The sequence below is a fragment of the Apis cerana genome, linkage group LG1 (assembly GCF_029169275.1).
Source record: "Apis cerana isolate GH-2021 linkage group LG1, AcerK_1.0, whole genome shotgun sequence".
NCBI classification, from domain to species: Eukaryota; Metazoa; Arthropoda; class Insecta; order Hymenoptera; family Apidae; genus Apis; species Apis cerana.
The window spans coordinates 8,429,943-8,447,067 of record NC_083852.1 but is presented as its reverse complement, the minus strand read 5'-3'; the positions used below and the strand labels follow the sequence as shown (position 1 = coordinate 8,447,067).

Genomic DNA, 17,125 nt, shown 5'->3' with positions numbered 1-17,125 from the left:
CTCTACAGTCAAACGATCATCCACATTGGAATCTGCGCTGTTTATTCCAATGTTTTCAAGTCTTTATCTAACAATAAAACTGGATAATGGCCACGATTATCAGTGTCGGTCAACACGAGAAAACAGACAAATAACCAAACAGACACGCAAATAAATGATTAATTCATAGAGATAGTTTTTTCGTCTGTTCGAAATATCATTTCACATATAGGAAATTTGGACTTCGATTCTATATTTATTTTCTCAATATTTTATACTAAAGAAGACATTGCGAATTTTCTTTTTGTATCTCATATTTTTCTAAAGATATAGTTAGCAAATATTCTTAGTAAAATTAACATCGAGACAAACATATTTTATTCATACAGAGAACATATTTACTTGTGTATATATCGTCAACAAACAATTATTTTATCAATATTATTTTTTTCATTATATTTCGTATAAATGATGTTCTCTTTTGAAAGATTCATTCAACGTGGCGGTAGTAGTTAAAAGTAAAAGCGGAAATGGGGTTGGTAAGGCCGACAGGGATGTAACCAAGTTAGAATGCTTTTATCGTCGAATTAAATGGCCAGGAAAAGCCGGAAGTGCGAATGCCGTTTCAGCGGGGTATTTAATTTTGTATACAGTTCGCACTATTTATTCTACTCCATCGCGCGCATCAGACTGGCTCGAAAAGTATCGCAACGTATATTCCACTAGCCTCTAGACTCTGGCTTTAATTTTGAATGTTTCGCTTCTCCTATCCCTGTTATCCATCAACGCGATAAGCTTTCAAACTATGCGTGAGTTAGTTACAAAGTATGGTGAGCAAAAGTAATCCCTTATCCCCGACTGTTCACGATTGAATAGTTCATAATTACAACAACGGACTATTTATTTTATCATGGATGATAATACAAGTATATTTATTATATATTCTATCTCAATTTAAATCAATCAAAACCGGTAATTCCTAATGTTATTTCTTGAAGTAAAGTTGAAACGAGAAAAATAAAAATAACGACAAGGAAATCGAAATTGAATATATTTGTATCTAATTGTTTTTTTTTTTTTTTTTTGATAAAAATATCGAAAACGTGATCTAATATCAGTTTTATTTCGATATGAGGAGAAACCGTTTCAATCTTGTGGCGAGATAGAATCATGTGCGTTGCATTGAATGGCTGTAATTGTGCAGCTGCAGTTCAGTAACGATTATTGGTGTAGGTGCATGTATACCAATAATGTTAACGAGACACCTCGTATATCGTAATTTCCCTCTATTACGATTGTTCCGCGATCTCCTTTTGTTTCCCTTTCCTTTCCTTTCTTTCTTTCTTTTCTTTTTCATTTTTTTCACATATTAGTTACTATAGATATTGTTTTTTCTTAATTAAAATATCCTGTTTAATAATTTTTTTATTTCTCGATACATTGAAATATTTGAAATATTTTATTTTTTAAATTAAGTTAGAAAATTAATGTGCTTTGTACGGGCCTAGAATAGGATCTAATTTATTTTTATCAACAAGGACGATATAAATTTAGTTTTTAATATATAGATATTCGAAGAAATGATGGGTCCTTTTAATGAAATAAAATGTATTATTAGTGGAAAATTCATTTTATTTTTTAAAAACTTTTAAAAATTACTTTTTAAAAATTTAAAATAGTAATAGTAAATAATATCAATAAAAGTCAAAATTAAATAAAAGTTTTTATATATGTATATATAATATTGTTTATTTTTTTAAATTACTTAAAATTTTTTTTCTTTGACTTACACAAATTTTGAATAATAAAGAATGTAATAAAAATTATATAACCATAAAACTAAATAAAAAAAAATTACTATACGACAAAAGATTGTAAACTTTCTTTATAAAATTATTAAAAATATAGTATCAGATTATTATATATATAAATCGAATTTTATTAATAACATAATTTTTTTTATATAAAGAATATACATACATTGTATTTATTTAAATTTCAAATTATTAAATTTCATATGCTTCTAATCATAATCAGACAATAATTATAAATCAAATCTTAGATTTGAAACGCAATAATAATTATTTTGAAGAAATCCAAATATTGTAAGAATTTGCTACCTACGCATTCTAATTTTTCAAATTTTTATAAATATTCGTATCAAAGAAATATCTCGGAAAAAAAAGAAATTTTTAAAAAATAGAATTCGGTAGCAAAAGATGGAAGAAACGAATAACAGACTCGAAAAAGAAATTTTCCACGAAGTAGGTAACACCATACTGACCCCCATGGTTATCGATTTGTCTCAAAGGGTTTTTATCGACGTAATGAGGGGTTAGTTAAGCAACGCGTAACGCGTTTGACCATCGATGGTGGCCGAACAGCGTGTTCTGGCAAAATTACGGCTGACTTCCCATTGTTTGGACACCAGAAATTTATGATTACGAGCTGCGCTCGCGGTCATATTCCAATTCACATGCCGAGATATTGATCTTAATTTGAATCTACTGGGCGGCGCCTTAATTCAGATCAATTGGACCACCAATTAATTCGAGAGTAACGATCAATCGCCTGTCATGGGAATAATTAGGAATCACCATTATCGATTGGTGAGAAAAGGAAAAAAAATAAAAAGATAAATAATTATCCATCGATTATATATGTATACCATGCGTGGGATAAAGTTTTCTAAGTTAGATGAAAAGGATAATAATAGAATTTCGTTGTGATTGTGTAGCAAAATGCAGATAGAAATTATTCATCGATGATTCATGTTACAATTTAAGTTGCAGAAGAGATGAGATTGAGATAAAGATTTTTATTGGAATTTTTTTCATTTGGAAATAAAAAAACATTATTATATAAGAAGTGAAACGTAACACTAAACTATTTTTTTTTTCTTGAGATTAAGAAAAAGGATGACATAAAAACGTAAGAGAGACGTAACCGAGGCTTTGTCAATATATCTGTCATTAAATAATATATCCTATTAAATTTTTATGTAATTGCATACTTTTAAAACGATATTTTAGAATTTGAGAGATATCGTTTCATTTTGTTTAAAATTAAGAAAAAAATTATTCGATTAATGTACACATATACACATAGACAAAGAATCAAAGAAAGATTCAAGGATCGTGATTTTTTGTATAAATTAAAATCGTTACGATATTTTGCTTCTTTCTACAAAGTTTTCAAATACATACAACACAATACGTGACAATATTATTTCGATCGAAGGGACAATAGAGATATTGTAAATTCTTTAAAGTAACAAGAAGATTCTTGATGTAATGGTCGCGAAGGATCCTTAGCAACGAGCGTTTCTTTTTTAATAGATTTCGAAATATATGAGATTATCTGAATCATATGTTACGAATATCAAGTTTCTGGCGAGCGACGATTATTTACGACGTTATAATTTTCAACCTGGCGTGGGATTCTAATCTATTGCTTTGCAAATAGGCCGCAAAATTCGAACGGTCTCTCGGTTAGCAACTGACCAAGAAATTACATTTTACTCGAGGGAGAACTTATTTATCGGTTCCCTGATTGTTTGAAGAGAAAAGACAGCTGCGTGAAATTTCTTGTCCCAGTCCATTGAATCACGGATCAATTACATTTTTATAAATATTTTTTCTTATCTTTCTCTTTCCCCGCGAGAAAACTTATGGAAATTTTGCGCACAAAATTTCTCTCTTCGTTCTTTATTCGACGATACTAATATCGCGTTGTATATTTTTGAAGTATTTGCGTTACATCTTTATTTATAAAAATCTCTCTTAGTCTACTCGATGTATAATACTTTTTTTAACGCAGTGTTTGCAGAAATTTCCTGATCACGACTAAAAATATTCTCAAGCTACGAGCAGTATCGCGTATGGTTTATTATAGATCAAATAAAAAAAAAATCTTACTGCGTTTGTTTTAATAAATTTGTAGATAGTCATAATAATCGGTGATGAATAATTTTCTCGATGATATCATTATTCATAAATGCGATACTATTTTTTTTTTTAGATGAAAACGATTCTAATGTTCATCTCGAAATTTATTGTCTCTGAATATGCAAATCAATAAAATTTATATCGAATCTTTATAGTTGCATCTTTTGTTACAAGCTTTTCGATTTCCTAATTGCCCTATCAAACCGCGCCTATTATCCGATTATTTGTAAAAATGGAAAAAAAAAAGTAAAACGAAAACCGAAACGATTATATTTCCGATAGCAACACTCGTATGGAACATGTATGCAAAAGAAAGCCGAAGAGATTCTTTTTCATCTTACAAATTTCTTGGAAAAGTTCATGACGCGTCACCTCCCGCAAGATAGGAAATCCACACACACGTTCACTCGCATTTGAATGCATTAACTCAAAGATAGTATACCGTTATGGCGATAAAATCGTGTTAACTTCAAAAATTTTCTTATCTTATACGAAAGGAGGAAGTAGCAATTTATTTGAATATTAGAAAAAAAAAAAAAAGAGGTAGTGAAAAATATTGGAGAACGGTACGTCTGCACGGTACGTTTTCCCGCAGCGATTTCTATTATTTAATTTAACGAGGCCCCGTTTACTATTTCATTTGCATAACCGGCCTTATTATCGGTTGTACGGTGGTCCATAATTTCGCGCGCGTTGCATTCGACGATAACTGTCGTGACAAAACGATAACCGCGCGCAATTAAAGAAACTTCCGAGAAACGAGCGCATACATCGTTTGGTTTGGCACGGTCTCCGCTCGAGGGTAACGGAAAGAAGCGGCGGTTGTTTCACGCTGCTACACTCTTCTCGGTATCTGTACCATCGTTTCGCGGCTGAATTAGAAACTGCACTTAGTTTTCCTCCGGTAAAAGATATTGGGTGGTTCCGCGTCGTCGTTCGAAGACAAATTGCCCGGCTGGATTAGACGAATGTCCCTGAGCGATCGCTGCCGAGACTCGTGTCTGGTAGAACCTGTTTCAAACCGGCTTCGAGATCCCGCCATTTTTCAATCGGACCCGCGTATTCGAGTTCGTTTGTTCGCCGCTAGATGGCAACACGAGGATCGATTTTCTCTATTTTGAGATACAGGACGATTCTTTCTTTTTTTTCCTCGATTGAAATTATTATTCCAAGCATCTTTGGTTTTTTTATGTTGTTTTAACGTGAAATTTATTATAAAAATAAGACGAGGGAAGAAAGATTGATAAGAATTTGTTTTTTTTCGTTATTATTAATGGTTTCTATAATTATTTTTTAATAGTTTTTATAATTATTTCATTTTGTAAAATTGGTAATCCGGATTTTATGAAAAATTTAAAAGAGTAAGAATATTATAAGAAAATACATAATATATGTAGAGAAGAATAGATTATAAAATAAAGTAATATTTAATGAATCAAGAAATCTCTATTTAAATTTCTTTTTCTTTTTTACTTATGATGGTAATATATCATGCAATTTGCATAAATATTCGTAGCTTAAAAATTGTTAATATTAATAAATTTTAATATAGTAAATTTAATAAATTTTATTTTTTTAATTTGTTTAAGATTTGAATTTCCTTTCTTAATTTTGTTATCAATTTAATCAAAATAATAATTTTCACGTTAAAAAAACAAATTACCAGATTTGAGCTACTGCAATCAATTATATGATACGATATTTTAAAAAAATCATTTTATTTTAGTAATCAAAAAGTAAAGAATTAGCAAGATTATGTATCATTCGAAAGGTCGATAGCTTTATCGAGAAATTTAATTTCATTAACGAAAGTTGGACGCGATAGAGATGGAATTTATTTTAAACGATTGACAAAAAGGCAATTTCATCGATGTTGCGCAATCGTAAAATCGATATTATCCGCTATTTAGCCGTGATGTTTCGATTAAACTCTTCTATCGAGTGTGCAAATATTTTCCTCATTTAGCTTGCTGCCCTGTAACCAGTGTCTGTTGGATAATATTTACATCGGCGCGGCACAAAGTCCAATGAAATCATTACCCGAGACGTCTGTCTCTCTATTTGTCCGTGGCCGACTTTTCGTTCGCTATTTCGCTGAATAACATCGCGTTTACCGCCCTACGTGTTCACATTCGCTATGCGATCAAAATGAAATTCAGGATGTGCAATTACGAGATACCTTAGAGACGTTCATCGAGAATACGTGTTATTATAAGCGAATTTAAATAATAAATCATTTGGAACTTTTCGAATAATTTTATAAAATTCAAATTTCAATATTTCGTTGTGTTTAATTTTTTAACTTGTTATGAAATATAATCTCAGATCAAAATTGTATTTAAGAAATGAAAAGAATGAAAATTTAAGAGTTGATTTCATTGCACTTGAAGAAATTTTTCGTAAAAATATAAAAATTGCTGCACGTATAATCTATCATACACTTCGTTGAAAATCAGCATTTTCAAGGGAATTTTTTAATAAAGATATTTACAATTGACTATACGAATATCGTGGGAGAAAACTTGATGAATTCATGTTTGTTGTGAATATAATTCAGATTTTTTCACTTGTTCATATCGAATATTCCCAATTGAGTACTCTCACGTTTAGTCTTTCAAGTTTCGTTTTAATATTCACTCGATTCTCTCTGTCAAGTATTATACTGCAAGTATCCGTAACAATCGAGCGTAAAACCGTTCCGCAAGAAATTGATTCTTTCTGGGACGATAAACATGATCGAACGAGGGGCCAAACGAGCGTATTAATTAAATGGCGGATTAAACAAAATGTGGAACGGAATATGGATAAACGGAACGGAATACGAAAAAAAAAAAGAAGTAGGAAACGAGGAAGAAGAGGAGTGGAGGAAAGAGGAGGGGGCTCGACAAGATCTCGCGGTATGGTTTCGAATAAAATACTACGACAAAAACGTCGCGTGAATCACGTGGAAATATGCGTACGCACAGTATGCCGTGTCGTTATATCGTTTTTGCCGGATGGCGCATTGTGTAGTACTTTGTAGTCACGTTGCATGTTTCCCAAACGTCACAATAACCGTACGCCCACGCTCGCATTGCTACTTGTTTCCAACGTGTATGTATGTATTCCAAACCAGTTCCTAAATACCCGTCAATCCTTCGCCCGGGACACAAAATATTGTTGCGTTTACACTTTGTTTATTACGTAAATACATGATACGTATGTACATAGAAAGATGGACAAACGAATCGAGCCAAATTAAATGAAATCTCTGTAAATGGAAGGTGAAATTGTTTAATCGCTTTAAATATACGAGTTGGAATAAAATTTTTTAATGACGGAGAACAAGGGATTAAAAAATATTACGATAAAATGAGATGTAACGCAACGTTCATTGTCTGAATTGCTTCTAGATCATTGTGTTGAATCGTTAATTCGTAAAAGTTTGGAGACATTTTTATAGAAATGTAGATTCTCGTGGATTTTTCAGGATTTTTAAAGAAATATTAAATTTTAATAAAAAGAATCGTCGATGTTCGAATAATTTCGTGATATTTTTGGATATTTTATTATTTTTACTTTTTATTCTTTATAATTTTATAAATCTCGAGAATCTCGACATTCTCGAATTTTTAGATACTCGACGAGAATCATTCAACAATCCGGCTCTCTCGAATTCTTCTAAGTATTCGGTTTCTGATATTTTTTCACGCATTTCACATTTTATTCGTGGCTAAATAAATAACAGAATTGGAGAACTCAAAATTTATTTATAGATAACTGAGCGAATATTTAACGAAATTCGTCCCGAAACACGATTCGGATTTTTACAGTGAGATACTTTTGAGAAGATCTGATCCGATTCCAAGCAAAAGTAGATTTTTTTTTTCGCGAAAGAGAAAAGTTCGCGGATGATTGTATTAATCAAAGAAATTCATCGAGAGAAAGTTATTACGAGTTATGTACGCGCGCGCATGGTGTAAGCATGGAATTTCGAAAATGTTGCGTGCCCGTTTAATGCAAACGCGCTCACCGCGGGATAGTTTTTGTGAAACGGTGTGTCGTGCAGCGACGTAAAACTGTTCTTTAGACACCATGCTGATGTATAACAGTATTACATGCAACACATGGGGCATGACTAAAGAGGTTGAAACCGCGGAGACTAGCGTTTCCATCAGCTTATGCATGCCACACGGCACCGCTTGTTTCTCTTTCGTGTTAATAATTGATTTCACCGGTATTTGCGTAATAAATATTCCGTTCCTCTTATTTTTAAACGCGTGCACACGTTGATTTACGCGACAACTCGAGAATCCCGTGATTTAAAATTGATAATCGAAATTTTCTTTAACCAGCATTACTCGCATATTCAATAGGAATATTGCCTTGATAACCGTTTCTTTCCATCCTTGACACAATTTTTTGATTTTGCATTTTCTTGATTTCAAGAACCAGAAAGACGGTGATTAATTGGAATTAATTAACTTCCAACAGGTATCGTTGTTGATTATCTTGATTCCAAGAACGGCGAAACAACTAGATTTCCAATTAAGCAACGCTGTAAATTAACTTTAATTTTGCATTTTCTTAATTGTAATTTCAAAATTATATTTTCAAAAACTAGTCAATTGGCCCCGTTAAGTGAGAAATGATATCCAATTAATTCGATTCATGTTAATTTAATTTTTAGTAATGCCTCTTTAATCTGTACATCGTTTCTCAATTAGAATATTTCGTGAGCTCTGTCGAGTAAATTTTACTTATCTCAATGTAGTGTAAACTCATTAGTGAATTAATCTGTAAATTCTTAGTACATGTACTCTTATTAGGTGAACTATTTATTCCTCGACAGATCTAGATAACTTCTATGTACTAGTAATCCGATCGTTTCGTTAATTTTCATTTACTTTTGAAGAGATATTTAATATTATTTCTACGTAATAAAATTTTTCGCGATTTCAAGTAAAAATCGAAGAGAATAGGACGCGACGAAGTTAGATCGATTCTGTGTGTCTAAAAAGTAATAATATAAAAAATATAGGAAATATATATAATGAAAAATAAGTTCTCTTGAAAAACTACAGACCACTAAAGGCATAATTGTCAACAGTGTTGAAACTTTTCTATCGAAACTCTATTTTAATCGATCCACTGCTTGAAAATTTGAGATAGTTCTTCGACTTTCGAGAAAAAAGTTAACATAGATTTAAATATGAAGTCACAAGAAATTGCATGACATCAATCCGTCGTGTCACTCTTCATTCAACGATACGCACTCTTAAAATTTGTTGCCAAATTTCATTCATCATATTATTCCAATTCAAAATCGGAGCGGCGGAGAATACACGTTTTACACGAAAGCGAAATGACGAGAACCGGGATAGATCGGTCTCGTTACTCTTCGGACACACCTCGCGTGAATCAACAGTTTCGCGACACTGGTGTTCTCGTTAAGAACCCAAGAATGTCCAGGATGGTGTAAGAAACCGGGCCAGATGGGATCACGGCTCGAAGAGGCACGCGGTTTGTCCTGGTTTCGCGTGTGCCGCGCCTCGATGACGTGTCCACGCGGTGACTCCTCTCCTTGTTTTCGTTTTCCGCGCCAAGCCGCGTCGCGGCACGCTTTTAATGCAACGCCTCCGCATTTCGCGATGAGAAGGCTGCTTGCGCAACACGCTCCGATCGCGGCCCGCATGATTCACGTGAAAACGACGCGCGGCGCTCCTCTCGTCCATGCTCTCGTCCTCGCTCTGTAAACCGATCCAGTTTGCTCGCCGCGCGTGCACTCCGTTTCGAGCGCTCCCGGAAGTCCCGAGCGGAAGTTTAAAGTAAATAAGAAGGGAGGATGACGATTTCTTTTCACGATTTCTTGGACCCTTGCTTTTCCTTTTTGGATATCCTAATTTTATGCAATTTTATGTAGCGCGAATCGCGAGAAAATTAGATTGGAATTTATGTAGAAGGAATTTGTGTTAAAATGGATGGAGAGAAAATTGATTGATTGGAATTTTTTTCGTGAAAAAAACCTGTGCGTTCTGTTACATTGAACGAACAACCCGAGAAATTTGAGGACAGATGAAAATTTATTTGAGAAAATTAGTAGAGAATTCGTTATATAAGTTGTTCGAGATCTAAGGGAAAATAATTCTTAAATATTTTTATAATTTTTAAAAGCTTCCCAATCTTACTTCATACGAAACATAAAATGTTTTAATCTCGAAGAATTTTAAAAAATAAAAAGAAAATACGTTAGATAAGACATTTTAAAGGAGAAGATATAAGTGTGTCGACATTTTTGAATACGAATATATATTTTCTTCCGTGGCAAAAATTCCTTCATTATTATTTATTTTGATCTTTTTATGGAATAGTCATCCGTTATGCTATTCGATATAATCTTCAGAAACAGCAGAAGAAACGATGCTCGGCCTTTCTGTTACGTAGGTGCAGCAACTTCCACGCAAACTTAATCTTGTGTGACTGATGAGAAATGTGCGCTGCGTGGTTTTAACCGATGACGTTAGAGCTTTGTTCGTGTAATGGAATTGCTATTTGTTCGCTATATTAGTGTACCGTTTCCAGATTAATATTCTACGCGACGATGGGCGCGTTTAATTGCTACCAGTCAATTATAGAAAGTAACTCTCTGTTTATCAAATGGACACTTTGTTAAACTTGCCGCGAAATAATTCACGATTCGATATAAAGTTATAATCCGTCATAAATGGTACGGCGCTCGTAAACGAAAATCACGTTTCCTTGTATAGCAAACTTTTAACGTAAAAAAGATTTAGTCGGAATATTCCGAGAAGATTGCCACAAGATGATCCGTGCACGAATTTGTAAGGATCTTGATTCGGCATCTCGTAACACGATTTTATTTCTTCGTTCGTAAAGAGAATATAAACTTGATCCCTCTAACATTGTTAAAATCGAAATTTTCGTTTCAAAATTTCAAGATTTTTTTCGCAACGTAGATTGAAAGGATTTTTTTAATTTGGTGAGGAATATACACGCTTTATCAAGATCTACTACGGTATCAACCGTGTTTCTGAATCCAGCCAGGGTAGTCAACTCCCTCCCCCTCCCCCCTGGCCTCTTTACAAGATCAGATTATATTACTTATGGCTGTACAACCTCACGGTCTTGTAAATTTAATCAACGATGCACTTGCGTGAGTTCGCCTCGTGTCAGGATCGATTGCCGCTGTTCAGAAATTTCGCGAAATATCGGATGATACTACTTCTCCTTCCTTTCCAAGAACGAAATTTCTTCTTTTTTCCCCCAAGATCGGTTAATTTTTATCGATCCGTGTCCAGGATAGCGGTCGATCGGTTTATTCATTAAAATCACGTCCCGTTCTTGAAAAGGATGTTTCGAATCGCGAGGACATTAAAGGCGGTAACGGTGAATGATCATACGGAAAAGGTACTATCGCCACAGAATGACTCACAGGGACGGAGTCTCTCTCTCTCTCTTTCCCCCTCCGATTTTCTTTCCATCTCTATCCTCTTTTCCCCAGCTCTTTCTCTCTCTGTCGCCTCTACGATTCCACGTACTGCATCTGCATGTTAAGTTAGATTGGCTCCAAGAGAACTGAACCGTAAGCCACCGGAATATACGTTGTCTTCTCCCTCGCATCTTGGCCTCTCCTTCTCCTCCTTCGTGATACACAGAGCGTGCAAACATGGCCGTGGCGGGTCGTGCACGCACACATCCCCCGATGCCGCGTGTCCCGACACGCGAGCGCGTGTGCACCAATGGTATTTGCATATTTCAAATTATTTCGAGGAAGATGCTAAGTGGAGCGTCGCTTCTGTGCAATGGACCGATCTTCCCTTCATCTTCGTTGCTTCTTTTCTCCGTTCTCCATTCTCTTCCGCCCCCGCAACCGCCTCCTTCCCCTCCCATTACCCGTTCTTTCGGCGTCGTTTCGCTTTCGTCCTCTCTCATAAGTACATGAGTGCACACCGATGTCGCGGAATCGATCCCTCGATTCTTTCCCAACTGCACTCCCCTGTGTCCCCAGTCTCGAAAGAATTAACCGGAGGAGTTTCACCTTGGCAAACAGAACCGATAGGGAAACGTTCCACGAGCTTTCTTCTTTTTATCCTCCTCTTTTCTTCGAGCCGACGATACCAGCCCGGATTCTTTTAATATCCGATTACCGTCGAATATTTGCCGCCGAGTATGGCGGTTGCTGTCGCGGAATCGCTATTGGCTTAACTTGTTGATGATTAGAGGTGTTTGGAGAGTACCAATTTCATTCGATTCGGGATGTCTGAGAGATACGAAAGGTAAAAAGTAGGATTAGTTATTATTTTTTTTTTTCGTGTGTCCAGAAGCGAGAGCGAAAGGAGTGGACGGAGTGCTTTGTAGAGATTTTCTGAGATTAGCCTTGGACTTTTTCTTTTAATTCATTTGCGAGAAGATAGTATTTATTTAAAAGTAAATCAATACGGGTTTACAAGTTTTCAAGAAACACGTTTGAATGATTATTGTCATCGTAGTTTGGCTTTCGAAAAAATTTGCGATACAAAAATGTTTCTCGAAGGCGGTAAAAATGGTATTTTTCTATTTAATGAATGGAAAGCGAGGAAGAGAGAAACATGAAGTCAGATCAAATTCTAAGACGAATTTTAGTTTGTGTTGGCACATGATGCATATCATTTTCCAGTAAATATATTTAATAAAGCTCGTTTGGACGTAAATTTTATTAGTGCTTGATTATTTGAATTTTAAGCGAAATCTTATTACTCGAATAACTGTGATTCGTCGCTACAATTATGTAAACGTTTCTATGATATAACATATATTTTATTCTCTGTTACTGAATAAATGAAGAATTAATTTGGTAAGCATTACGCAGTTATCGTGTTTGCCGTAGATACGTTATTATGTATTTAAGTGAAAATGTTTCGTGGAATCCTCTCATATTAACATGAACTTCTGTTTACTGAGCGAAATATCATACTTGGTGAGAAGGACTGAGTAAATTTCTATTAAAATGACCTGGTTGTACGAAGTTTCTTGTCCCCTGACAATTTCATATAAACGAACATCTATAACACCTAATTATTGCCCTCCTCTTGGATCAAAGAATCCAAAATTAACGATAATAATAGCAATCTTGATTCAAATGTATCAAAATGTATCTGAAATTCGTCTCTGGCTCATCTCAGAATCGGAGTTTATGTCTTTGAAAAGATATTTTTTATTTCGTGTTATACTGATATAACTCGGCTTGTACGCGTACGATGGATCGATGTAGTCGTTTCACCTTTTTCTACCGTACGATTTGTCGTAAATTTGTTTATTGGCCGCTTCGTTACGATCACTCTACGAGATAAGTAATATCGTAAACGTTCTTTTAATGTCCGCATCCGGTACTTGGCGCCGATGAACCGGCTACGATACGTTTATCCATTTACACCGCTATTCGTACATTCTTTCGCGCGGCTATTACGACTCTCACGAGATTAAGTCAGTCACGGTTTCTGAAGGATCGTCACATTCGTTTTAGCGCGTCGATTTTACGCTGTACTTTCGATTTTGAAAAATCGTTTTTCGTCGTACAATGAACGATTATTTGTTATTAATTTGTTACTTAGACATTGATTGCCGAGATTATTAAAAATATAATTATAATCGATGATCTACAGTTTGAAACGTAAGATTTTTATTATTTTTTTCCATCGTGTTCGTTATATGTAATCTGATGTTCACAATATGGAGAACATAATCATGTTTTCCTTACAAATTATCGTAATAGAATAATAAAAGAGAAATTAAAATGTGAACGCATGATCTCGGTTGGATCATTATTAATCAACGATGGTAACGATGGTATTATAAATTATTCAAGCTAAATTTTACTCGAATTTCTACAGTTTCGGACTATAATATAAAAATAGCAAAAAATTTCGAAGAGTTTCAAGATTTCGATCCAATGATCTATCTCTAGAACAATACGATATTATAAATAGGCCGTATGTATAATTGTAAATTGATCATGGTTGATCACCGTTTCTAGGTCGCGTTAAACGAGAAAATTTCAATCAACACATGACGGTTGGCCAGCTGGCCTGCTCGTAGTTTCTATATTTTGCGCAAACATCGATGGAACTGGAATGGAATGGTAGCTGTACGATGTTGATGTCGTAATTCGTGTTGACCAGCACCGCGTTGACCGTGGGTATGTTGAGCTTATTGGCCAGATCGTCTTCTTGAAATTCTCCGGTTATCGGATTCATTTGAGAGCAACGTGTTTTCGCCAGCACACACGCGGTCGTGTTCACGTATAATTGGGCTAATTTGACGTCCGTCAAGTTGAAATTGGGGGATATTCTTATGGCTTCGCCGACGCATTCCCTGAGCTGTGCGAAATACTTCTCGATGAACGATCTCGAGACTCACAATTTGTATATCGGCAAATCGAAGAATTCAATACAAATGCAATTTTCTAATTTCTAAAAAGCATCTTTTATCATTTATCATTATTTATCGTTAGATATTCATTATTTGCAACGCTATATTTACAGGATTTATTTTAGAGACCAAGACGAAAAACTTCGATTACATTTTTGTATTCGTTGAATACCTTTAAAATTGAATTTTCAGTGCTGTTTAACAGTTCGGTGTATTATAAATCAAGGCAATCGAATAGGCAATGTAAATAGGTAAAATGTGATAGATTCAATGCAAGATTGTTAAAGAGAAAAACGATTACATGGATGTGTGAATGATGTTAAAGAACAGTGATTAATCGTAGAACGAGAGATTAGAAAACATTCAGATGAATGTTTAATGTCGCATTCCACAATATTTAAGTTAGTATCGTACACATAACAAAATTGCAATAATAATACATATATACAAAAGTAAGATATACATATACTTACTAGATTTCGTTTCGTGGGCATTTTGAATCAAGTGATATGTACAAATTCATCGTATAAGTGTGTCTATGTACAATTCAGTTGTTTAGAAACTGTAAAATTTTGTGATTTAATTTTCAATTGTCTAGGATCGATAGGTTCAGCTCCTGGTCTTACGGTATTCGATTCTATATTCCGTTCACGTATGATGCAAACAGCATTCACAAATTTCTTGTATAACTTAAAATAAAATATTGATACTTTTCTGGAAGTCATCCTCAGGTTTGATGTTGTTCTTGGTTTAACTCGTGCATCCTATTTACAATTGCTTTTTCTTTACATTTCTATACGAATTATTTGAATAAAATAACAAGTGCAAGATCGTTTTGTCTTCTATCTGTTCGAGGCATGCAAAAAATATTTTAAAGCATTTCGCAAGAAAAAATTATACGATCTACTCACCAAAGTATCCTTATTTACTTGACGAACGCATTCGAGAAACGAGCAATATATCGTCGTAACACTCGTTCTTAAATTCACCATGCTCGTAGCGTTCTGTTGCAAAGATAAAAATAAATAATCGATAAAAAATTTTGATAGATAAAAATTTCGTAAAACTTACTCTCAAATATTGTTGACAGTGGCCATAATCGGTATTATTGAGGTAAATATCGGCACAATTCGAAATAGCCATTAATAAAGAGTATCCAAGAGTTTGACTGCTAGCCCTGAAGAAGCATCCGTAACACGCATCTCGACGAGTTGTATTTGATCCTTGCGATTGATTACACAATTGATTCAATAATTCAGGAATCCTCACACTACAATCCATACGGATTAAATTTACAAATTGACTAATCGATCGATTTGTTATATGAAAATTGATTATTTCGAAGAAAGGTACTTTTTAATGCCAGTTATAGATCCTAAAAATTTAGATAAACCTTCCTGTACTAGCGGTTCCACCAAGTTGACAGACGCGAGCAATATTAAAACAACGGATACACGTAGTTTCACCATCGTTATCCAACATTCATTGGTCATTTGAATGGGTATCCGTTCATGCTAGGTGCTTTATATCATAGATGAATCTGATATGAAGATCCGGGGATGTATAGCTTCCGGCAAATAAGCTTTGAGATCTCTATTTTTAGAGAAAACATCGATTTCATTCTCTATGTTGTTTTGTACAGTGATTTTAGTCCTGTTACAATTCGTAATTATTCAGAAACAGGATATCCTATATAAATAATAGCGAGATCTCGTGAAAATTCATTTGATTGTACTTGTTCCTTGTTCTATCATGAATTATTATTATTATCCGTTATGTAAGAGAATTTTATTACAAATTATTTATATTGAACGTTACACGTATGATTAATACGACTTATAAGTATTAAATTATTTAAGAATATTCATATATGAAGTTAAATTTGAGGAAAGCAAAGTTAACATTTAATCCAATAAATTCAAAGATACTTATTTAATTCTAGAATTTATCTTCCATACAAATTTAGAATAATAATTGAAAAACTTCATTCAAAGAAAATAATTTCACATATAAAATATGCCTGACAATAAGACAGTCTCGTCTGAGCACTGGATAGAATAATCTACTGCAAACTATAATTCATCTATAGAAAATTTTACTTCTCCTTATACAATTTTACATTCTATTTCTTATCTTCATTATATTATATTTTCTTTCATTTTTCATCGTTATAAAAATTTCTCGCGTTGGTCCAACTCCAACTTTGTTTTGGTTAGAAACAAACCGCGGGTAGAAGTGTAACAATTCTCACATTACCTGTGCGATCGTGTAGAAGCACGTCGACGAACACGCCGTTGGGCGTCGTTGTCCCGTAAAAATGAACCATGGACGAGAGATCTGGGACGATGGAAGTCGGTGATGGCCGACAGCTCGTTCACGGCACCAGCGAAATCGGCCGGTTTCGCGGATGCGATCCGTCAGATCGGATCTGTCTGACACGATTATTACGTGACGATATGAGGGAACCTCGTGTCGCTCTGGAAACGCGGTTGTATTCAACGTGGAGAACTATACTGGACCTCCATGGAGCATTTTTCACGCGTGACGTGGCGTGTCGAGATATCGAATAGTTTTATTTCACGATGAAATTTTTGTTCGATGGCAAGCTATTCGAAGTTGTTTTATTTATTCTCGTTTTAATGAGAATAAAGTCGCTCTAAAAATAGTAAAAGTGTGCGGAATGATTTAGGTTTTGAATCGTTATTATTTTTTTCCTTCTATCTTTCAAAATACTTGTTCGATAAGCAAGCTACTCAAGCGATATTATTTTATTTCCATTTCGATGAGGCTAT

The 17,125-nt window shown here is 34.3% G+C and overlaps 2 protein-coding genes across 4 annotated transcripts in view; one reads left to right on the top strand and one right to left on the bottom strand.

Annotated features, from left to right (window-relative positions):
* Positions 1–17,125, top strand: part of LOC107994871 (3-phosphoinositide-dependent protein kinase 1) — a 491,030-nt gene that overhangs the window by 1,117 nt on the left and 472,788 nt on the right. The window lies entirely within an intron of this gene.
* LOC107994790 (uncharacterized) lies at positions 12,022–15,965 on the bottom strand. 2 transcript variants are annotated; one of them, XM_028665198.2, is made up of 4 exons: positions 15,687–15,964; positions 15,405–15,603; positions 15,245–15,337; positions 12,022–14,281 (listed from the first exon to the last, which is right to left on the bottom strand). In XM_028665198.2, exons 1-4 carry the CDS (start codon positions 15,824–15,826, stop codon positions 13,964–13,966), a joined length of 750 nt encoding a protein of 249 aa, XP_028520999.2. In that variant the 5' UTR covers positions 15,827–15,964; the 3' UTR covers positions 12,022–13,963. The 2 variants fall into 2 exon arrangements, with proteins under 2 accessions (XP_028520999.2, XP_061936746.1); XM_062080762.1 differs by having other exon boundaries at positions 14,170–15,097; positions 15,687–15,965.